This window comes from Chanos chanos, chromosome 3 (genome assembly GCF_902362185.1).
Source record: "Chanos chanos chromosome 3, fChaCha1.1, whole genome shotgun sequence".
Taxonomy (NCBI): Eukaryota; Metazoa; Chordata; class Actinopteri; order Gonorynchiformes; family Chanidae; genus Chanos; species Chanos chanos.
This window is the reverse complement of record NC_044497.1, coordinates 6,295,869-6,320,725: the sequence shown is the minus strand read 5'-3', so window position 1 is coordinate 6,320,725 and position 24,857 is coordinate 6,295,869. Positions and strand designations below refer to the sequence as shown.

General features: G+C 43.6%; 2 protein-coding genes across 2 annotated transcripts; one reads left to right on the top strand and one right to left on the bottom strand.

Moving 5' to 3' along the window:
* Positions 1 to 320: 320 nt before the first annotated feature.
* tm9sf1 (transmembrane 9 superfamily member 1) lies at positions 321 to 6,922 on the bottom strand. Its single transcript, XM_030769506.1, has 9 exons — positions 6,708 to 6,922; positions 5,965 to 6,191; positions 5,729 to 5,860; positions 5,364 to 5,486; positions 4,645 to 5,003; positions 3,954 to 4,108; positions 2,596 to 2,781; positions 1,921 to 2,194; positions 321 to 1,521 (listed from the first exon to the last, which is right to left on the bottom strand). The coding sequence occupies exons 2-9, from the start codon at positions 6,181 to 6,183 to the stop codon at positions 1,128 to 1,130; spliced, it is 1,842 nt and encodes a 613-aa protein (XP_030625366.1). The 5' UTR covers positions 6,184 to 6,191; positions 6,708 to 6,922; the 3' UTR covers positions 321 to 1,127.
* Positions 6,923 to 7,358: 436 nt separating this feature from the next.
* fen1 (flap structure-specific endonuclease 1) lies at positions 7,359 to 11,916 on the top strand. Its single transcript, XM_030769514.1, has 12 exons — positions 7,359 to 7,390; positions 7,617 to 7,711; positions 7,966 to 8,068; positions 8,301 to 8,403; positions 8,692 to 8,755; positions 8,845 to 8,954; positions 9,180 to 9,316; positions 9,661 to 9,727; positions 9,830 to 9,961; positions 10,891 to 11,039; positions 11,173 to 11,287; positions 11,768 to 11,916. Exons 2-12 carry the CDS (start codon positions 7,630 to 7,632, stop codon positions 11,843 to 11,845), a joined length of 1,140 nt encoding a protein of 379 aa, XP_030625374.1. The 5' UTR covers positions 7,359 to 7,390; positions 7,617 to 7,629; the 3' UTR covers positions 11,846 to 11,916.
* Positions 11,917 to 24,857: the final 12,941 nt, after the last annotated feature.

Sequence of the window (24,857 nt, the reverse complement as noted above, 5' to 3'; positions counted from 1 at the left end):
CTGTGTGTGTGTGTGTGTGTGTGTGGGTTTTTTTTTTTTTTTTAATTTTCTTTTTTCACTGTACCCAATTAACCTCAGGTGTATACTTTAATTTATTGAGCATAACCATTACACCTGACGCTTCAGAAGTTTGACCGTAAGCCTGCGGGTTGTTGTAAAAAGAAGTGACTTTATTGAAAAGGTTGTATATTTACATCAGAACATAAATCACAGTCAATGGTGACTTTTTTTTTAAAGTACGATATTGCTCCCCTCACCCACCATCTGCACGCTGAAGCTCTTCCCCCCCCCCCATACAGTCTCTCTCTCACACACATACACACACGCAGAAAACACCCATAACAGACACATACCTAAGCACTCTGCTGTCCCACGTCAGACACTCACCACCCCCCCCCCAAAGAATTCCCGTCTTTTTTAAATCTAAACTCTTTTTTTAACTCCACCCATATTTTTGTCCCTTTATAACTTCACATTGTTGTTAGTCCTTCAGTTGCCCTATGATGGAGCAAAACGTCCCCCGTTACCCCTCCCGCATGCAGGAGAGAGCATCTGTACCAGTCCCCAAAGACTCCTGTGAATGCTGGATTTTGTGGAAAAACCAGTTTCATCTGGATGAATCCACATATGCCTTATTTAATGTGTGTCCAGTCTAGTCCTGACATCACTGCCATAATTATAAATCTCTTCCATTATAAATCCAATAAAGTAGCCATTCAGTAACATAAAATCTACAAAAATGGTATGTTCAACAGCAGTTTTCTATACTTACTTTACAGATCAGTTTCGATCTGGATCAAACTATATGTTTTCAGAATCCAATGTGCATTTATAATCTAGGAGCTACACGTCTAGAAGATTTGGCTTTTTGTGTGTGTGGGTGTGCGCGCGTGAAACATCTAAAACATAGATATATTCCTCAAACATTCAAGTAATGGATTCAAACATTCTTGTACTTGATCCCATTTTCATTTCAACACCAATCCAGGAATGTCTCAAAAATCCACCTGAGCAAAAACCTGCACACACAGGGGTCCCTGAGGACCAGGCCCACGTGTCCTTCTCATTTCCAGTTGAGTAGGGCATGGCGTAAGGGACGGTTCAAAGGCCCCCCCCCCCCACCCCCCTTAGTCCATCTTGAGGCTGCGGTAAATGTAACGGATAAAGGCTAAAGAGGCCCAGAAAGACACGGTGCCCAGCATGAGGGAGAAGACCAGGGCGGTGAGAAGCGAGTAGCCGAAGAACTCGGTGCTCTGGACCGGTCCGCTCATGCTGGAGCGGTTCCGGTAGTAGAAGACCGAGTAGACGAAGATGAAGATGCCGGTGGAGCCGGTGCTGAGGATGCTACGCCACCACCAGCGGTAGTCCTCGCCCGACAGCAGGAAATAGGTCAGAGCCACGGAGATGCAGGCCCCCACAGAGAGCAGGATGGCAAACACGCAGAGCAGGATCCCGTACAGGGTGTAGTGTTCACGTCCCCACACCGTCGCAAAGATGTAGTAGAGCTCCACCGAGATGGCGCTGCCACGGGAAATGGGGAGAGGGAGCGAGAGAGAGAGAGAGAGAGAGAGAGAGACAGACAACAAGGTCAGGATATGGCCATGATTACAGTAATTACGCCTAAACCATTTCAAGGGCTGACTTTAGTAAGAGCGCCGTAATTTATCTTGAAGAGCCTCAATCCCTGTAAGAGCAACATGCCTCGTAAGACAAAGGCATCTTTGAGCATATCTAAAATAAAAGCTTTAAGACATGACAAAGGCACACAGGGGTTCAAGTGTAATAAGGGGAAATACACATAAAGAGAATGACTAAATATACGACACTGAGAGACCTCAGACAGACAGAGGCGGAAGAGCGCATGAGGTAGAGACGGAGATGAGAATTCTTTTTGTCCTTTAAAGTTTGTTTTCTCCTCACCTGAAAGGCAGGAATCCTCCGATGGCCATGTGCACAGCCGTGTGTTTGTACCACGGCTGCTCGGGGATCTGCCGCGGGATGTTGCGGGTGCGGCACGGCGCCTGGAAGCTGCCCGCTCGGTTTTTGCCGACGATGCCGCCGATGACGGTGAGGGGAAAGCCCACGAGCACCCAGGCGCCTAGCAACAGCAGCACGGTGGTGGCGGGCAAGGCCTGGGTGGAGCCACTCCACCAGTGGACCGAGTTCACCACGCTCCACGTCAGAAAGAGAGGAGCTGGAGAACGAGAGAGAGAGGGAGGGAGGGAGGGTGAGAAAGAGAGAGAGAGGGAGGGAGGGAGGGTGAGAAAGAGAGAGAGAAGGAGAGCAAGAGAGAGAGAGAGAGAGAGATGAGGGTCCGCTTTTTACAATCAGAATAAAGTACATTAAGGTATCGTCTACTGCTGTCTTGCATCTGCAAAAACAGTACATTATGAATACTGTGACACACATTTACAAAGAGGCCATACAATAACAGAGTAACCACGAGTAACTACTTAATAATTTTATAGTTTGCTTGTCTTCAGCTGCAGCTGGTTTCCCAATACAGAACATTTCCTGGTTTAACCACACCATGAACACAACACACCATCAACGCAATTTGTTTTTATTTCCAGACTGAAAATGTTTCTGACGAACCTGAGAAGAGTGTGGAGGTGAGGATGATGTTCCAAACCCAGCGTTTTCCGTGGATCTGTGTGTAGAAGCGGCAGGAGGTGTAGCCCGACACACAGCTGGTAAGAGCGTACAGCACGATGGCGGCGGAGTTTATAGCACCGTGACGATGGACGTTAAACATCCCCAGCAACGCCATGACGATAATCCCTACGGTAACACAGCGGGGCAGAGAGGAGCAGGGTCAGGGGTCAAAACGCGAGCCAGAGAAAGTACAAACCTCACACAGTATTTTAATCAGTGATTCTTTGTTCCTCTGGTTAAAATGTACGGTCGTTTTAAAGCGGTCATTTGCAATTCTATTGAATCCAACTGATCTGGATTCGGTCGGCTGAGGTGCCCTGTATGTAACTCACTGGTCCCCTTATAACATGCATCTCACATTCACTTAAACGAATCCTGCTGTCCTATTGGTTCATCTTATCAGAACCTCTGCAATGCGATGTTTCCACCGGTTTCACTCGGAACAAAAGTTCTAAGACTGAGACGCTTTGGAGCAAACAGAATGTCCTGTTTTTATTTTTCCCTGTTCACTATTCAAAGTAAAGACTCACTGATGCAACACCCTGTCAACCTCAACAGCTGAAAGATTAAAATGGTAAACCTCTAAACACAGCTTTTAAAATTCTTATGAAAATCACAAACACACCCACACACACGTATACTCACATACTCATGTGTTTACACACATACACACACACACACAAACACAGACACACACACTTCATTAGTCTAAGGACTGAACTTTTCCCCAATACATCCTGTCTTATCACTAACAGTATCTGCGTGGGATTACAGATAATTCATCTGAAAAATACAATAAGTATTAAAACAGCATATTTATCATAACATGAATAAATAAATGATATAACACATGATATAAATGTTCAAAAAAAGCAACATCATACCTTCATCAGTCTGTTTAATCAGGTGTCCATTTCACCGAACAGACTACTTTGTTTCGCGATATTTTTGTCCACCACACGTGATATTTACAGTGAGATGTTTACAATTCTGCGGACGATTTTCGCGTACAGGTTTATTCTGATCGAACGCCGTTCGTTAAGAGTGAGATGCAGCGCAGAGAGACACCTGTGATACGTTCATTAAATCGCTTTTTGTCATGTCAGTAAGTAATGCCATGTGGTTCCTTTCTTTTATGTAATGAATTCTGGTTAGTCTGTACTGCTTGTCTTCTGCTAAACAAAGCCCAGGCATAAAGACATAAAGATGCGAACCTGTTGTAAAACGGCACCGCCTAAGGGACAGCTCTACATCTGAGAGCCTAAAGCTGCTGGTGGAGTATCAGAAATAAGACCGACCTGTAGCCAGAGTGAGGAACTGCGCCCCCACCCCGAGTATGGCGCACAGCAGGCTTTTGTAGGGGGGGAAGCGAAACACGTCGGTGTGGATGATCTTCCAACCGTTATCCCCCTGGTCCAAGTCGTCGCAGCCCCCGTCCTCCTCCACGTTATACCTGACAGGACACAAGCACACGGACAGCTCCAGCAGCGCCGCCTGCACCTGATTGGCTCTCGTTTTACAGGAGCATACCCCGTCTGTCTATGACAGGCATCCCCCCCAGATCTAGACCTGGAGGACTCCACTCCCGCTGGCTTTTAATACCAACCCACCGTGGAGCCTTAATTAATCAAGGAGCGCTAGCAAATGTTCTCTGGGTTAAAATGAGGTGATGTCAAAAAGGGAAGCTGCGCTGAAGCGAGCCTTCCCGGGTTTCATTAAGGGTAATGATCCACAGAAAGCAACGCTAGTTAACCATTAAAGATTTATAACGTGTTTGTAAGGACTCTAATCTGGACGACAGTTCCCTCCCACTTCCTGCTCTTACCCTTCCACTAACTTTCTTTTCCCTCCTTCTCTGCCCTTTTTCTGTTCATTTCTCCTCACTTCTGCTTCTCTCTTTTCATCACCAGTCCTCTCCCTGTCCCCCCGTCTCCTCCTCCACTCCTTTATTTTCTCCTTCTCCACTGACCACACACCAACGTCTCTCACCTGGCGAAGTCGTTCTTCAACACTCTCATGAGGATGATGATGACGAAACCTAGCAGCAGCACCACCAGCACCAGAGAGTTGATGATGGAGAGCCAGTGGATCTCCAGGGTCTTGGGGAAGAAGGAGTAATCTCGCAGGCGTTCCGCTCTCCGCGCGTACGGCAGGTGGCTCTCGAACCAGCGCACGCTGTAGGTGTGGGTCACCGTCAGCCCCCCGCTGCCTCCCCCCGCCCCTTGGCCTCCTATCCCTCCCCCCTCTTCCAGCTGTACGGGTTTTACGTCCTTCACCGAAACGTTGGCGAAGATCACCGATTCGCCGTTATACTCAATGTTGAAGTCCAAGTGGGTCCACAGCCCTACCTAAACAAAAAAACAGCAGGGAGCAATGACAAGAGAATGGGGCCTTCAGTGCAAATCCACAATGGGTTCAAAATGATAGTTTAAAATGTTTTGACGTTGAGAGCCTTTTTAAGGAAAAAGTAACAAACAAATCTAATGTGGTGAGGGGTTGGCAAGCTGAGCTTTCTGGAATGCGTGGACATTAACAGCCATCAAAAGCTATACGGAGACCAAGAGACGTGCCAGAGAATTAGAATGAGGCCAAGATACAGGACGAGAAATGAGAGCAAGAAACAGTGTGTGTGTGTGTGTGTGTGTGTGTGACACAGGGGAAGAGAGAGAGCGAGAGAGTGAGAGAGAGAATGAAAATGAAACCCAGACCTTATGACTGTGGGGTAGGAATCCACTCTCCTCCATGTATCCCACAAAACCCCAGATGGGGATGTCATCCAGGACAAACTCAAAATAATACAGCTCTTCTATGGCTTCTCTCAGCTGATCCACCTGACAGACAAGAACAAACTCCTTCAACACAGATCTACATACATTCACTGCATTAAAACCAATCACGTCACCTATTCATTCAACAGACCAATTATTTAAACACACACGTAACATATCAGAACAGGTATTAAAAGACTGCAGGTATAGAAAACAGTGCCTGAATGGATTTAAAATTGAACAAAATAATCTGCCTCTGCTTAACACTGTATCCAAATGGACAGGAGTATGACTGGAGGGTGTACCTCTTTCTCTGAAAGCGTAAGCTGGCAAAGGGTCTGTTTTTCTACATTCTCTCGGAACCGGATTTGGTACATTGATTCTGCCATCCTGTCCCCATCCAGAACCTCTCCCAAACTCAAAGATTTATGGTGCACCTGGGAGAACAATTGTCATAACCTGTCATTTCATAATCATATTCTCTCGTACATTCAAACAATGGGACAACAATTCAAGCATGAAGGAAATGATGAATTCTCACCTCCTTAGGTCTGCATACTGGTAGAGTGTAATAGTGATAGGTTTCCTGGGGGTTATGATACGGGCCGACTTTATTGACATACAGAACAACGGGGTCTCCTTGCTTGTAGCTACCTGCCCATGCTAAATGCGGCAGAAGGCACACACACAACGCAAAGACACCAAATGTCATGACCCCACCAGCGACTGGCGGAGCAGGAAATGCCAGCCTGACTGTCATCGCAACACCTGTCAAAGAAAAGACTAATGTCCTGAATCAAATACAAAGTCAAAGATGAATCAAATAACCGTCAGACTTGTTAATGGTTTCCTAACTAATCTACTATACAGTAGAATGAATCCTTGAGATGAATGCTGGATCACACAACAACTCTAGATACAATTTAGAGTGTTAACACATTTTTACATTGACAGTAACATTAGCAAGTAGCGTATAAAACAGCTGGCTAAATGTAATGATGGCAGCTAGCACAAACTTGATTTCTCGCTACGCTTAACTTGAGACAGACAGCGTAGAGATACTCTGCAATGTAGCATATTATCAGTCGTATTAGGTCTGCATCGAACATACAGTTTGGTTTATTTCCAATTACTTGGTTTCATTTGTGAAACGAAACAAAACAAAAAGCACCGTATATAACTCGGTTCAGACTACCAACATTTAAGTAACTATGGCTAGTGAAGTCTTTAGCCAATAAATTAGCTACTGTAACATAGCTTCCTGCTCTGAAATGTGTATCAAACCTGTTCCTGATGGTGGTCGAATTCCTCAGATTCCGCAGGCCCGTGGACACTCACTTTCTCTCTTTGCGGATCCGTCGATATTAAATTTAAATGATCATATTTGAAGTGTGGCAGACTTTAGGTCACGTGGAAATAACTGTTCCTAAATCCAGACAGGGCTGAGAATTTAAAACAAGAATAATTCGAAAGATGTACAACTCTCTACCGAATCCACGTCACCTCAAAAATAAATATATCGTCGGTGTACTTTTCCGGGGTGGGCGGGGCGATCCAAAAAAAAATTCACTAAACTATGAGATAATTTGTCACGTTTAAATTTTGAATAAACTTCAACTCAGGTTTTGTCCTTGAACTTACAGACTATGGGACACATGTATCTTATTTGATAAAGACTTCACGCCACGGTCAGTTTACCTCATCACTAAGGCACTGACTATCATTACCCCTATGTTTCGTCCAGTCTTGACCAATCGCATCACATCGAACCAACTGTGCTTTCCATTTTTCTCTCACACGTACGACTTAATCGATTTCGAGCAATCGACCGCACGTGTTCCCTTGAGCAGTGGGGATCTTTTTGATTCATAGTGCCTGGCTATAGAATTTCGCGCGAATTAGACGCATTTACTTCGCGCCTTAAACAGAGAACGTAGATTAAAAACAGGGAGCAGGGACGTATTCAGGTGAGTTCAACCGAATTTGTGGAGAATATTGGCTATTTTCAGTCTGAGTTCTGTCGTAACGGTATCATGTATTGGGAACAACTGTTAAACGGTTAGTTTGGTGATAGCGACCAGAGAGAAAGCTTTTGTTTTGGTATTCGGTGCTTAGTCACCGGTGGAAACGGATGTCAGTTTAGCTAAAGACTGGATGCCTCTTTGATTAATTGATTCATCATTTCGCTAACAGATTTTCCGACACCATGGGAATTCACGGACTTGCAAAGTTAATCGCCGACCAGGCACCCTCGGCTATCAAAGAGCAAGACATCAAAAGCTACTTTGGTAAGTTGGCAAAAAGGTAGTCACCCAGCCTTTTGTGTTTGATTCTTGACAGCGTAAATATTCAGTTCTCGTCTGTAATGCAATAGAAGAACATCTCCCCCTGTTTAATATCATGTTAAACGGGTTAATTCACCTGTATATTAAATATGCAGTAGTGATTTATGCCTGTGTTCAATGCTTTGTGTGTAACCGAGGCGCTGCTGCAGTCATACAGAAGTAAGTTAAATCTCTTGTATGTTGTCGCTGCGTTTCAGGACGGAAGATCGCCATTGACGCATCCATGTGCATATACCAGTTTCTTATTGCGGTCAGACAGGATGGAAACGTGTTACAAAACGAAGATGGCGAGACCACAAGGTATGGAGACCAATAGACGCTCACAAAACTCAGAATTGTGATGTCTCAATATGTTTCATTCAGATAATCAAATATGATTTGTATTTTGTTTAATTCCTTGTCTCACCTTGTGCAGTGCAACGACATACTTGACATCAGCGTGAACCTATCATCATATCTAAGCTGGATTCCAGTGTTGAAGCTGTTCTTATGTAGTTCTGTGTATGCATTTCTTTCTCTGGTGTTCTTTCAGCCATCTGATGGGGATGTTTTACCGGACTATCCGGATGCTGGAGAGTGGCATTAAACCCGTTTACGTGTTTGACGGCAAGCCCCCTCAGCTCAAATCGGGAGAGGTGCGCAAAACGCATCGCAATACCCTCAGTTTCAGTGTACCAGTCATCTTGGTACAACACAGAATGACATACAGAAGCATACAGTTAGCCTAGCCTACTTTTGACCTCTACCAACATTTAAAAAAAAAAAAAAAAAGGTAGTTCCTGACCAGTGTAGGATGCCATTTCATATGGCTGATTGTGTTTTCAACGACTGTTGCAAAGTATCTAGGAGAACAAACATACAAACAAACCAAAAAAAACAGACATTTGATTCTAATATCTATCTTCTATTCCTTGTGTCTGCAGCTGGAGAAGAGAGTAGAGAGGAGAGCGGAAGCTGAAAAGCTACTGGCTCAGGCCCAGGAAGCAGGTATCACTAATGGGTTTTTACCTCATTGTCTTTCTTGCCATCTCTGAGCTGAGCTGTGCGCTGATTGTGATTGTTATGTTTGTTGCTAGGGGAACAAGAGAACATTGACAAGTTCAGCAAACGTCTAGTGAAGGTTACCAAGCAACACAATGAGGAGTGTAAGAAACTGCTCACTCTGATGGGAGTCCCTTACATTGAGGTAATTTCTCGTGTTTTCCATCTGTTTGAGACTTAATGAACAGTCAAAGACGTGAGAGAAGCTCTCACTCATAGTTGATAAGTATAATAACACATTCCTGCACTCATTCTGTCAGTATTTTGACCTGAGAAACAAATGGCAACTCTGCGTTTGCTTGCGTAATTATCCGTTTCCTAGATTCGATTTCTGTAGTACGCTGAGGGTAATGCTGATTGGTCTGTTTAGGCTCCGTGTGAGGCAGAAGCCAGCTGTGCGGCCCTGGTGAAAGCTGGTAAAGTTTTCGCCACGGCAACCGAAGACATGGACGGACTGACGTTCGGCACCAACGTGCTGCTGAGACACCTGACTGCCAGTGAAGCAAAGTACTGTTGACCCGTGACAATACGACCTTCATAACTGTCGACCTCGGCAGTTCTGTGCCCCGCCCACCAAGGACAGCAGTGATATTTGAAACAGTGCCAGGGCATACTTAAGCATATTAAATAAGAAGATGAAGTTTGCTTTATTTCTAAAATTTGCTGGCAGAAATCCCCCATTGGCAGTCTTAAGATAGTGTTCATGTTTGTTTGAGTGTTCTGTTTTGCATTTAGTGAAGTGATTTAAATTTAATTAACTTTTTGTATGATAGATGCGAATGATTTGTTTCAGCATTTTTTAAGAGAACAGATTTTTATTCGTTTGTTTGTGTCTGCTTCCCAACCTGAAGGAAACTGCCCATTCAGGAGTTCCATTTCAGTCGGGTTCTTCAGGATGTCGGCCTCACCCACGAGCAGGTATCAGAAAAGCTGGAGTGACTTCGAGACTTCTTGTGATGATGTTTCTCGGTTCGCTCCTCTTTAACGCCTCAGCGTTAATGGTTTCATTGCGTCTCTCAGTTCATAGACCTGTGTATACTGTTGGGTTGTGATTACTGTGGAACCATCAAAGGAATCGGACCGAAGAGAGCCATAGACCTGATCAAACAGCACGGTTCCATCGAGGAGATTCTGGAGAACATCGACCCAGCTGTGAGCTCTGCCCGGACATAACCAAACACATCAGCGGTCAACCAACACACACACACACTATCACTGGTCACCATCACATACCAAACTCTGACAAAGACGAAACGATGTATTTTCAGTTCAGTTTGATTTTATTTGCGTAGAGCGTTTTTTTTTGTTTTGTTTTGTTTTTTTACAAAAGGTGTTGTCATAAAGCAGCTTTACAGGATAAACAAGCCTGAGACTGAAAAGGGGGAACCCATCCTTTTCTTGCTTTCTTTGTAGGGTTGAGGGTTAGAATAGGTAGTGTGTTTTAGGGGGAAAGGAGTCATAGACGTTTTGGGACATTTGTTGTGTGTGTGCAGAGACAACGGGGATAAGCGTTGTTCAGGGACTTTGATTTAACTGATGTATATCAAATGAAGCCAGTGTGTGATTCCTATGGGAGATGCTAGTCACAGGTTATGAAAGAATTGCCCAGGTTACAGAAACCAGAAATGAGCGACATTCACGTCAGTGCTAGTATGGGAAGGACAGCCAGAGCAAAGTGTGGTCCTTAGGGGCGTAAACCAAGCTGGTTTCCACGTCTGTCATCCGTGACAGCCATCCGACTGGCATAGGATTACAGCTTTAGGAATGAGATGATCAATATGAGGTAATGGTAAGAAGCAGCTGCATTTTGGCAAATCAGGTTTGAATATGTCTACTCCTTACTGTAGATACTCTGTTCATAGGTGTGAGCCCCCAACAGGGTAAAAAAAACAAAAAAACAATTACACCAGTTATTTGAACTCACACATTATTTTCATTTTACTGGTGACTTTAAAATCTGCTGGAAGTTTAGAGGCGAATGGGCTTAGATCATATCTGAGTTGTTCTGAAACTAACCAAACTGCAGATAATGTTCTGGTGGCCATTCCTTTAACGTGTGTGTGTGTGTGTGTGTGTCACAGAACCCTGCCCCAGAGGACTGGTTGTATAAGGAAGCGAGAGAACTCTTTCTCAAGCCAGACGTGATAGACTGCTCCACCGTGGAGCTGAAGTGGACGGAACCAGACGAAGACGGCCTGGTCCAGTTCATGTGCGCGGAGAAACAGTTCAGGTACCAGTTAGGGTTCGGCTTACAACCGTGTCTGGTACCCTTCGGTAGGGGGCGGGGCCGGGTCCTCCCCACATGCGACTTTTAAGCGGTTTCTTTTAAGCGTGTTATTACTGTTGTTCTGCGTGTCTTGCAGTGAGGAACGTATTCGTAACGGCTGTAAGAAAATCCTGAAGAGTCGACAGGGCAGCACGCAGGGTCGACTGGACACGTTCTTCACGGTCACTGGCTCTTTGTCGTCCAAACGCAAGGTGCGCGACCGCTCCAACGAAGCCTGTCTGGTCAAGGCTTTCATAATCTACCTCAGGACGGATATCCTGGTTATTTATTCCGCCAGGACAACCTAATGCAATTATTTAGCCTTTTTTTTTTTTTTTAAAAGCTTGGTCTATACAAGTCAGTGAAGCTTTAGTGCAGTGTAAACAGACTTAAATACATTGGACATATGGTGTGGGTAAAGATGTGCTCTCCCCTGGTATTAAAATCCTGATTCTACCAGAGAATGTGTTTGGATACAGTACCCAAATTGAAATAGTCTTGTGCTGAACTGAGTATCTTTTATGAAGATATTATAATATGCCACCGTATAAGACACAGATGTGACAGGTCGTCAGTCAGAACGCAGTCTTGGCTGTTAACATTTCTGTTTTCTAAGCGTTGCTTTCAGTATGATTGACTTTTGTCGTATGTTGTGTGTGTGTGTGTGTGTGTGTGTGTGTGTGAATTTGTAGGAACCTGAGGTGAAAGGATCCGTAAAGAAGAAGCAGAAGACAGGTGCCACGCCGGGGAAATTCAAAAAAGGTCGATAAAAAAAATCTGGGAGCAGGGCAAAGCTCCGAAGTGTAGCGACGAAAAGTTCAGCGGACCGGGATCACCTGTCATAAAAAAACCCCCCAAAAAACCCTCCTTTTATGGTCATCCTGTCTTCTCATGTTTGGGGTGGGAAATTAAAATGAGGAAACGTCACGTATGAACGGTCAAGTGGAGCACCGGAGAGTCTGCGATGTACTTTTAAAGAGCTCCTTTGAAAGGAAAATGTGTTTTAATAAATAAATGTTTCTGTTTTGTAATGCTGTTGTGAATAAAAAAAAAAAACCCCAAAAAAACAGGAAGTAGACAGTGATTGTTTCCGTGTGGGTTATGTTGGCTCCTAAGCCATTGATTATAACGATAGAAACGTGACCAATAGAGAAATACCAGTCTCCTTTTGTATTCTGTCTTAAGAGTTTTAATTGCCTTCTACTGAGAGATGCATTTCCAAAATACATGAATAGGAGATTAACTGGGACGCCTGGTAAATACCTTGTGATGTGAGCACGTTGGGAAATGTATACCCATTGTGTTGGTAACGCTTTAATTTCATGTAAATAATAGGTTTGGCGCCCTCTTATGGCTGCAGTTTTGTTTGTTAAGCTCGTGGTCATGTGACTTCAATTTAGTAACGAACCACTTGTCTGTGAGGTACAAGCGATTTCTTCACTCGGTGGAGTTTTGGCCCACATATGTTTGTAAGTAGTCATCCTGTGTTGACAGTTTGACATTTTATGTTTTGAAATGTTTCTGATGTGAATACAACAAGTTGCTGGTTTGTATAGTGGGTTTCGAAGGTTACAAAAATTCCGTTACTAGGCTAATGATGTTAGCAATTGTGCTACTGTTTATATGGTAGATGGTAGGCTGCGCTGTCAGGCGTAAGATATACTTTGTTTCGCTGAGACAATATAACTTGTCTGCGTTGTTTGTTACCAAGAAAGAAACTGATTGTATCATTTTCTGTTTATTTCAGTTTTACAAAAAATAAAGAGGAAGTTTGAATCTACCCTCGCATGTTCGCTGTCTGTCTAGCTGGATACCTTCAGTTAATCTTACGTCCGGCAAGGACAGAACAGTAAAAAAACATATTACTCAGCGGACACCATCACTCGAAGACAGTTACTGTATACATTATGTCGAAGCCATCAGACATCAAATCCCATATCAAGCAGATGGAGTGCACTGAAAAGAATGTTACAGCGGAGTCTGTCACAACAAGGTCCCGTTGTTCTAGCTCATCAAAGCTATCCAGTAGGTCATCAGCAAGCGTTGCAGCGCTCAGAGCGCGTGCCAAAGCAGAGGCTGCACAAGCGCAGTTGATCTATGCGGAGCAAGAAGCAGAAGCTATGAAACAACAAGCGCAGATTCAAGCTCAACTTCATGTTCTTAAAGTAAAGAAAATGGCTGCTGCTGCATCAGCTGAAGCTGAGATCTTTGAAGCTGCAGCTCAGTACGAGGAGCCACAATACCACAAATTTGAACATCTTTCAATTGCCTCTGCAGATCATAAGCAAAGAGTCCAAGACTATGTTGACAGTCAATCAGATGTGCAAAATAACCAAGTAACAAATCGATCAGCGTCAAATGCCATACAGCCGTCATCATATTACACAGGAGAAAATACAAACAAAGTCACACAACCAACTCCGCCTTATGCACCTGTTTTGAAAGAAGAAGACTTATCAGGAGGACCAATCAGCACGTATCAGGAGCTGATTCAGCAACACCTTCCTAGCAATCACCATAACTCAGAACCTGCTCCATGTGCAACAAATCCAAGTCTAGTATGCCATTATGAACCACACAGGTCATCACCACCTACCTGCCATGATGCATCAACTGTGACTGACGTAGCAAAATATTTAATGAGACAAGAGCTGGTGTCAGCCACTTTACAAAAATTTGATGACAGCCCACAAAACTACCGAGGATGGAAATCCTCCTTTTTAAATGTGACCAGAGACTTGTCTTTTTCACCTAGAGAGGAACTTGACCTTCTCATCAAATGGCTAGGGCCACAGTCGTCAGAGCAAGCGAGGAGAGTCAGCTCTGCACAAGTTCACAATGTCACAGCAGGCCTCAGAATGGTTTGGCAGCGTTTAGAAGAAACGTATGGAGCTCCTGAAGCAATAGAATATGCCCTCTTCAAGAAAATTGAAGACTTTCCAAAAATATCTGCCAGAGAGAATGGCAAGCTGAGAGAATTAGGAGACCTCTTACTCGAGCTAGAACTTGCTAAAGCAGAAGGTTACTCACCTGGACTTGCCTTCCTAGACACAGCACGTGGCATCAATCCCATAGTGGAGAAGCTACCGTATGCACTGCAAGAGAAATGGATTTCATGGGCGTCCAAGTTCAAAATGGATCATGATGTTACATTTCCACCTTTCTCTGCCTTTTCGAAATTCATACAAGAGCAGGCTAGAATTCGAAATGACCCCAGCTTCTCCTTTCTATCGGTGTGTATGGGGAAAGTTGAGAGACCTGTGAAGAACAACAACAGAACACAGATATCAGTGAGAAAGACAGATGTCTCACATGAGTCCGCAGCAAAGGAATCCGAAGAGTGTGGGGACCCGGACAAGCAATGCCCCCTACATAAGAAGCCGCACCCTCTCAGAAAATGCCGCAGCTTCCGGAGCAAGCCTCTTGAAGAAAGAAAAGCATACCTGAAAGAGAAGAACATCTGTTTTAGGTGTTGTGCATCCACCAAACACCTGGCAAAGAACTGTACAGTTAAAATCAGCTGTAAAGAGTGTGAAAGCGACAGACACAATACGGCATTACATCCTGGCCCGGCCCCTCACGACATCAGACCACCCCCAGAGGAGGAACAGCACGGCGGGGAGCCTCAAGTGAGAGAAACCTCAACCTCGGCAACAGTGATGTGCACGGAAGTCTGTGGAGACTGGCGTAGCCCTAGGTCTTGTGCCAAGATCTGCCTTGCCAAGGTGTATCCATTAGGCCAGATGGAGAAGGCAGTCAAATTATATGCAGTCTTAGATGATCAGAGCAACCGCTCTCTTGCACGCTCAGAATTTTTTGACCTTTTCAGTGTTACAGGAGGCACAGAACCTTACACGCTCAAGACGTGCTCAGGCACTATGGAAATGGAAGGAAGGAGAGCAAAACATTTTATCATCGAGTCCATAGATGGTCATGTGAAAATACCTCTACCCCCATTGTTGGAATGTGACATGATTCCTGAGGACCGGTCTGAGATACCCTCTCCTGAGGTTGCGCAACACCATCCTCACTTAAAGGCCATTGCGCACAAGATCCCGCCCATGGACACAAAGGCACAAATTCTTCTGCTCTTAGGAAGAGACGTGCTGAGACTGCACAAAGTGAGAGAACAGCGCAACGGGCCGCAGGATGCGCCATTCGCCCAGCGCCTCGACCTCGGCTGGGTTGTTATAGGAGACGTCTGTTTGGGACGCACACACAAGCCAGCCTCTGTGATGACCTATAAAACCAACATGTTGCTTAATGGAAGACCATCATATCTCAGTCCATGCGTCAACAGTATACATGCAAAAGAGAAGTTGACTGCAGACCAACTGGGTTATACCACACGAAACCACAGAGATACTTACCACAGAATCCAAACAGACAGCCTCGGTGACACAGTGTTTGTCAGGAGGGAGGATGATGAAAGGCCAGCACCTTCACTAGAGGATGAATGTTTCCTCAAAGTCATGCAAGACGAGATGTATCAAGACGAGACAAACAGCTGGGTTGCTCCCCTGCCCTTTGTAACACCCAGGCAGCGACTACCAAACAATCGAGACCAGGCTCTCAAACGGTTCTACAACCTCAGACGCAGCCTCGACAAGAGGGCAGACATGAGAGATCGCTTTGTTAAATTCATGCAGAGGATCTTTGACAATCAGCAAGCAGAGCTAGCACCTGCCTTAAAGCCTGATGACGAATGCTGGTACCTTCCATTGTTTGGAGTGTACCACCCGCAAAAGCCTGGACAAATACGGGTGGTTTTTGACTCAAGCGCCAAATACGAAGGTGTGTCATTGAATGATGTTCTCCTAAGTGGCCCAGACTTAAATAACAGTCTAGTCGGTGTCCTGATTCGGTTCAGAAAGGAGCCCATAGCCATAACAGCAGATGTGGAACAGATGTTTTACTGTTTCACTGTAAGGGAAGACCACCGCAATTACCTGCGCTTTCTCTGGTACCGAGACAATGACCTTGCAAAAGAGGTTACGGAGTACCGTATGAAGGTGCACGTGTTTGGGAACAGCCCCTCACCAGCTGTGGCGATCTATGGGCTAAGAAGAGCTGCCCAAGCTGGACAAACAGAACATGGCAAAGGTGCAAAGCAGTTCGTCACCAGGAACTTTTACGTTGACGATGGTCTGACTTCCCTCGCCACCGAAACAGATGCGATCAGTCTCCTACAAAAAACACAGATGATGTTAGCAGAGTCAAATTTACGACTACACAAAATCGCCTCAAACAGTAGCAAGGTGATGGAGGCATTCCCCAGTGATGACCTAGCAAAGGACCTCAAGGACTTAGACCTGGGGGCTGACCCTTTACCTCTGCAGCGAAGCCTCGGTCTGAGCTGGAGCCTTGAATCGGATGCCTTCACTTTTCAAGTCTCTAAGGAGAAAAGGCCCTTCACTAAGCGAGGCGTACTCTCTACAGTCAATAGTTTATATGATCCCTTAGGGTTCGTGGCACCTATTACTGTTCAGGGAAAGGCCCTCATCCGAGAACTTACCGCTGAACCATGTGACTGGGATGATCCTCTTCCACCTGCCAAAGAAAAGCATTGGAATGCATGGAAAGACTCTCTTTTGGATGTAGAGCTCTTACACATTCCCAGACCTTATGTTCCATTGTCTCTTTCCTCAGCACAGTACCGAGAACTGTGTGTCTTCTCTGATGCCTCATCAATGGCAATTGCAGCTGTTGCCTATATACGAATTCTTGACAAGCAGGGACAGTGCCTCACCAGATTCGTCATGGGAAAAGCCAAGTTGGCACCAAAACCCGCACACACAATCCCACGATTGGAGCTGTGCGCGGCAGTTCTTGCTGTAGAGATGGCAGAGCTCATTTGCCAAGAGATGGATCTTGAGTTTCAAACCGTGAAGTATTATACAGACAGCAAGATTGTGTTAGGATATATCCATAATACTTCACGACGGTTTTATGTCTACGTATCTAACAGAGTCTCAAGAATTAGGAAGTCCACTACTCCGACACAGTGGCATCATGTCTCGACGGACCACAATCCAGCCGACTTTGCAACAAGGCCAATAACAGCAAGCTTACTGCAACAAACAAGCTGGTTCACCGGCCCCTCATTCCTGAGGCAAGTCCAACAGTTGTCTGCACCACTGACACGAAGTAAGTTTCATCTTGTCGAACCAGAGCAGGACACAGAGATTCGCCCAGAAATCAGTGTTTTCACAACTAACGCCATCGACAGCTTTTTTGGTCCACACAGGTTCGAACGTTTTTCTTCTTGGAAGCGGCTTATACGAGGAATGGCAAAGCTCATCAGTGTAGCGAGGAGCAAGTCCAAGTCTCCAAAGCAAAACCCTGAAAATCCACAAACACAAGCCAAATTGCGGGTCATCTGGAGCGTCCAACAGTTGGCATTCAGGGATGAGGTCAGAAAACTGCAAAGAGGAGAGCAAGTCTTCAAAACAAGTCCCTTGTGGGGGCTGAACCCCTTTATTGACAGAGATGGAGTGTTGAGGGTAGGAGGCCGGATATCTTTAGCTGACCTTCCGTATGATGAAAGACACCCGGTTATACTTCCCAAGAAACATCATGTGGCAACCTTGCTGGTGAGACAGTACCACCAAGATGTTGCCCACCAAGGTCGCCACTTCACTGAAGGAGCGCCTCGCTCTGCTGGTGTGTGGATAATCGGTGCAAGGAAATTAGTCTCCAGCGTGATCTATGAGTGCGTCACATGCCGTAAACTACGAGGGAAGCCTGAGGAGCAAAAGATGGCCGATTTGCCTGTGGACAGACTTGCCATGGAGCCCCCGTTCACTAGGGTTGGCCTAGATGTCTTCGGGCCATGGAGCGTTGTCTCACGGCGAACTAGAGGGGGTACAGCAGAGAACAAACGCTGGGCAGTGCTGTTTACCTGCCTGGGAACACGAGCTGTCCACATAGAGGTAGTAGAATCCATGTCCACCTCAAGTTTTATCAATGGTTTAAGACGTTTTTTTGCCACACGAGGCCCTTCCAAAGTTCTCAGATCGGACCGTGGAACCAACTTCGTTGGAGCCTGTAGAGAGTTAAAGATCTGCACAGATGATCCCGAGATCCAAGATTACCTCAGCTCGGAAGGATGCTCATGGACCTTCAATACACCACATTCATCCCATATGGGAGGCTCTTGGGAGAGGATGATCGGCATCGCCCGTCGGATCCTGGATGCATTGTTGCTCCAGTCAGGCCCCACTCGTCTCTCTCATGAAGTCCTCACCACCTTGATGGCAGAAGTTATGGCGATAATGAATGCTCGCCCACTGGTTCCTGTGACCACGGACCCAGACTCTCCCTCTGTCCTGACGCCAGCAATGCTCCTCACACAAAAAGCGGGTGCTGCGCCGGCTCCCGAAGGAGTGTTCGACCTAAAAGACCTATACAAGAAACAATGGCGGTATGTTCAATGTCTCGCTGATACATTTTGGAAGCGGTGGAGACAAGAGTACCTGATAACACTCCAGTCCAGAAGGAAATGGATCAAAGACAAGTGTGATGTCCAGGTCGGAGACATTGTCTTACTGAAGGATGACCAAGCCAAACGAAATGAATGGCCCGCTGGTCTCATTGTCAAGAGCATTTCGAGTCAAGACAAAAGAATCAGAAAAGTGGAGGTTAGAGTTGTGAAGCAAGGAGCTCCACGGGTGTACTTACGTCCAGTGTCGCAGCTCGTCCTCCTGCTCCGCAAGGAACCTGTCAAGAAAGACTGATAAGAGAAAAGAGTGGTATAAAATTAATTATACCAGGCGGGGAGTGTGTTGGTAACGCTTTAATTTCATGTAAATAATAGGTTTGGCGCCCTCTTATGGCTGCAGTTTTGTTTGTTAAGCTCGTGGTCATGTGACTTCAATTTAGTAACGAACCACTTGTCTGTGAGGTACAAGCGATTTCTTCACTCGGTGGAGTTTTGGCCCACATATGTTTGTAAGTAGTCATCCTGTGTTGACAGTTTGACATTTTATGTTTTGAAATGTTTCTGATGTGAATACAACAAGTTGCTGGTTTGTATAGTGGGTTTCGAAGGTTACAAAAATTCCGTTACTAGGCTAATGATGTTAGCAATTGTGCTACTGTTTATATGGTAGATGGTAGGCTGCGCTGTCAGGCGTAAGATATACTTTGTTTCGCTGAGACAATATAACTTGTCTGCGTTGTTTGTTACCAAGAAAGAAACTGATTGTATCATTTTCTGTTTATTTCAGTTTTACAAAAAATAAAGAGGAAGTTTGAATCTACCCTCGCATGTTCGCTGTCTGTCTAGCTGGATACCTTCAGTTAATCTTACGTCCGGCAAGGACAGAACACCCATCATTTCTATACAATCTGATGTATACCCATAATGTAAACCCATCATTTCTATACAATCTGATAACACTGACTACAACTAAGTCTATAGTTTGAAGAAGGAAACTACTGAAAAGGAAGGAAGTTTAAAACCACACTAGTAGTTGCGATATGCAGAAAATACATTTAAAATTTTGTACATTGAGGTCAGCCCTGTAAGGGAACTATCTTTACTGTCACATAACAATTCAGACTGGTCTGACAAGACACAGGGGATCAGAGAACTTCTCTATTTCTACCTGAATGTCCTGAGGTAAAACTTTCCACTCTCTATTCAAATGCACTCACACACAGAGTTTTAGTTACACTTTTAATATTTTTTCAAAGGTTTGAAAACAGTTAGAGCTGAACCCCTTTCTGCCAACATCACTCTTAACAGGATGGTTAGACTGTGTTCGCAGAATTGATTTTGAAATTTAATTCTCTGCATCTGTAAACTTTTAGTTATTTTTAAGTTTTTGTTCTCCTTAACTTCTGTTTTATCTTTTCTTTCTAATTTTAACTTCCAAGAAGGTTATACTCATTCTATTATATTGGGTGTTATGCATGATGCTTATTATATAGGAAGCATCTTATTAGACTTGACAAGTGCTATGTGAGAAGTTTCACATTTTAAAGTGCACACTTGCTGTGTAGTCCTAATAACATTAGTAAATATATATATGTGTATGTATGTATGTATATAAGCACATAGACACGATGTGATAATTAGTCTGATCATATATCTGAAGATAATCATTTATTTGTGTGTGTGTGTGTGTTTATATCTAGTGTTCATCTTGGACTGATCATTATGCTCAGCATGCAGATTCTAGTTACATTTAGCTGCCTGCTACTGACTGGTTATTCAAACGGTGAGTTTCTTGTACAGCTTCTGACAGATGCTGTGGACAAACTCCAAAAAGAATCTCTAAATTGCAGTTGTGTATTTGATCTGCAGTCTTGTAAAACAGGAAAGTAATTATGCCCTGTGTTCCTCTATTCAGTAAGGAAGTGACTAAATAAGAGGACTTGGAGAAGCCACTTGAGCTGTGAAAGATGTGTAATGATTTAATTTGCTGTTTTGTATGTTACAGAGTTCTACAACATTTCTCTGCCGGGGGAAATTAACGCGTTGGCTGGATCTTGTGTGCAGATTCCATGTTCATTTTACATTCCTGACTTCAGTGACAGACTTACAAATTCGTCTAATTCTGTTCATGGTGTGTGGATTAAACATAAACCACAGTTTGAAGACAATCCGCCTGTTTTCAATGGCACTACGAACTTGACCAGAGGATTTCGCCTGATTGAGTTAGTGGGAAACCTGTCTCAGAGCGACTGCACCACAGTCTTCCACGGCCTCGGACTTAATCATTCAGATTTGTATTTCTTCAGAATTGAGATGTCACAGTTTCGAACAACATTTTACAATAGTACAGTAAGAAACGAACCTTTAAGAATCACTGTTACAGGTAAGAGAAAAATTGATGCAGTAGTTGTGCCATTCATGAACAAAAAGTCCTTGCACATCACATTAAAAATTTAGCAAAACTGTAGCTTAGACACCATTAAAATGGCAAACTTGGAGTCAGGTGCAGAATAGAATAAAGATTTCCCTTCAGAAACAAATGTTTCCTAAATAAGAACGCTGTGTTGTTTCTGCTGTTTTTTTAGACTCTCCTCAGAAACCAAAAATGACGTCTGTGGGTGAAGTGAAGGAGGGGACCACAGTGACACTGACCTGCTCTGTTGATGCTCCATGTCCAAAATTTGTCCCTGTCCTCTCCTGGTCTCCTCCACTAACAACAGGGGAACCTTTTACTCAGTTCAGGCAGAATGTGGATAAAACCACCTCACTTTTCTCAAATCTGACCATCACTGTCTCATACACTCATCACATGATCAACATCTCCTGCAATGTAACTTATCCAACAGAGAATGAGAATTATACCAGTGCTGAGACAACCATGATTCAAGTTGTGTGTAAGTGTTTTTTAAATGTAACTTGTCATGAGAAATGATTGACATAGATGTAGACATGGACATACACACACACACATAACTGTCAAAGTGCTAACATTTTTTTTTTACTGCTTTTCTTTCCTCCTCCAAAGTCTCCCCAAAGGAAACTAACGCCACTATTGAGCCTCCTCATCCTGTCCCAGTGGGCAGTAATGTGTCTTTATCGTGCCAAAGCCGAGCCAATCCCATAGTGGACAACTACACCTGGTACAGAGAAGGAGAGCAGACACCAAAGGGCTTTGGAAGCAGGATAATTATGAGTGTGACTGCTGAGGATCAGGGACAGTACTACTGCCAAGCTACAAACACACAGGGTTCCCAGAACTCACCTTCTGTCCTGCTGACCGTAGAGGGTGAGTTTACTGCACTGATTATATCTGACTTAGAAACACAACACACTGACACACAGAAATGACATTAACTAAAGGGCTGAAGAACTGTCAGAAATAAAGGAAGACAACACTAAGTGATACTATGTGGTACTAAGCCCAGAAACTGCATAATAAAAAAATGACGAATACAAACAGTATTTTCACTGTATTTGAGAGACACACACACACAAATGATCGATTAGATTGATTGGTTTGGGGCAACTCTGTGTTTCTTGTAATATGAGAATACCAGAAGAATCTGTACAATAAGGATAGAAAACAAATTGTGGTATTATGCTTGTATCTGAAAGGGAAAAAATCAGTTAGACTGATTGGTTGATATGTTAATCTTGTACGGTGTCATAACCCTCTCCCATGTTCCCCTGCAGTTGACTGCAGTCGTGTTTGAAGTGGTTCTGTGTTTTGTGTAATTCGATAAGATTTTATTAGTGTTTACAGGACAGCCTGAGTCAAAAGTGATGATGTCCATTCGCCACGCTGGAGGAGCAGCAGTTCTACTTCTGCTCTGTGTGATAATCGTCTTGGACATAAGGCAAATGCACTTCTCTTCTCTTTCATTGCCTCAGAGTCTCTGTAGAAACCCATGTACATTTCCACACATACAGTATGTGTAACAATAAAACCCATATGTAAGAACCAACTCAAACATCTGTGTTGTATTCAGAGATTTGAGGCCAGGATTAAAGTGTTTCGCTACTCGCCTGTGATAACGATGAACTAGTCAGAGAAGTGTTATGGTGTATATGTAAAGTCAGGGGAAATGGTATCAGGTTGACTAATATCTCAACATTGTCTCTGGATGACATCACTGTCAGAGCCAAAATTGCGTATAACAGCCAAGCTCTGGTGTCACTCACCAACAGGGATGTAACCTTCTTTTTTTTTTTTTCTTTTTTTTTTTTAAACGTTTTCAATTTTGGTAGCAGGAATACACATGAGACCACACCAACAGGCAAATGGCTAACTGGCCATCTAGCCAATGGCTAACATGGCTAATCTATCAGGGGAAAGTGTTTTGTACTGTTGTACTTTTTGTATTGCATGGCACACTTTCAGTCTGTCATGCGATACTAATTACACTTGATCCAACAAACGGTACTGCATAGAACCTGCTTAACAAAACACAGACTTTACCTCAATTGAAAACTGAGGTACACTGAGAACTGACAAACAGCAATTACCAAAATCAGAAGAGTGCCAGAGACAAGAAGCATCTAAATGTTTAATATCTCATTTGTTTCTCAGAGGGACACAATCCAAAAAGTCTGATGTGAAGCAAGAGGAAAATCCAAGCCAGGTAAAATAGCTCCACTCCATTTTCTACTGATGTATTCATTTATTTACTAAGTGGCTGTCAAATTTATTGTATACACCTTTCACCCAAAATTAATTTACAGTATCAACTGCGTGACTTTTAATCACACATTTACATGTAATGCATCTGTTCTGAAGCACAATGTAGTACAGAGTGAGAATCACAAACACGAGTCAGACATACGAGGACTGTTCCTCTGTTTACCACTAGAGGGCGCCATGAGCCATGGCATACCAGAAGTCTACAGAGGACGCGCTTGTCTATTGCCGTTAGCTGCACTGTGTCTTGTTTATTTAGATGTGTTTAAGCATTGCCTTTGTGATTTTATGTTGCTCAGTATTTGAGTTTCAGCTAGGCAGATGTAATTACTTTCCCCTGTAACCTCAACTGGGTTTAGACCATTTTTTGCCTTATGTCTTTTATATCTGTTCATGTGTCTTGGACCTTTGCATGAGTTTTTGATAAAACATTCTGCCAATGTTTTGCAAAGACCTGAAGACCTGATCGGGAACCTGAAGCTGGATCAGAGAGAGAATACACAGAGGTGAAAATGGTCACAGAGTGCGAGACCATTTGGAACTACCATAGAAAAAGAGGGTCTCTCCACACAGTGTATACATGATAAACAGCACTTTTTTCTCTTTTTCTTTTTCTTTTTTTTTTTGGCTCAATTCTGTTATGTAATACAAAATTTCACAGTGACCTATAGCCTTTGAATTGTTTGTGGCTATTTTTGTCTTAGAGCTTAATGTTTATTATTTGTTGGTTTCTTTGTTTGTCTCTTTGTTTGTTTTATGCATCAAGATGTAATAGAGGACAGTGTTAATGTAAATCTACAGACCTGGTTAAAACATTTTCTGTTCACTATCAGTTTTTAAAGTGTGTTGACTGATGTTCTTTTTTGTTGTATTGCCCATGGTAAGTCCATTATCCAAAAGTCCACAGTAAATCAGTCAGCCCTGTAAGTTTGAACTCAACATTCTAAGAACATCTCTGATGTAGTGATGTAGTGTAGTGAGGTCATGGTATTCCAGAACACACAGGTATTCTAGTGCCTTGTTTCAAAAAGAATTAAAAACTGGATGCTCTTCCGAGGAAATGTTGCCCACATGTTGAAAAACCTGAAAAAGACTATCCACTGTATTCCTTTAAAACTCAGTGTCTCTTATCTTTGTTTAGCATAGGTGTTTTTAGTATATGGAATTTGTTTTTAAAAAGTCTTGTAGGGCAGTAAACCTGGTTACCTTTACAGAGACAGAGAACAAGATCTTTCTGACTCTGAGGACACTTTATGTTTAACACACACGTACAAACACAGAAACACAAACGCACACACACACACACACACATTCACTGGTTCAACTGTCTTCACAAGTCCTTCTTCTGAAGTTTTTGAATTTACTGAACAAGTTCATCGTTTGTAATTTTAAATGTATGTTCTGCTACCTCCTGTACTGCTGAGTTATATTAATGTGAGTGTTTAAATACTAGAAACTTTACAGCTCATGTGGTTGACACTTGGGGGGAAAATTATTTTAAATAAAGAGAAATGCATTTACCTCCTTTTATATGGTGAGATAAGTTTGTCAAGTTTGTACTTTTGTAAGGGTTGCCTGTAGGTGTATATATGTGGAAATAGCGATCTCCTCTCATTATTCTAGAGGATTTTGTGAGGTGAAACTGTGTCTCCCTGTCTAAATA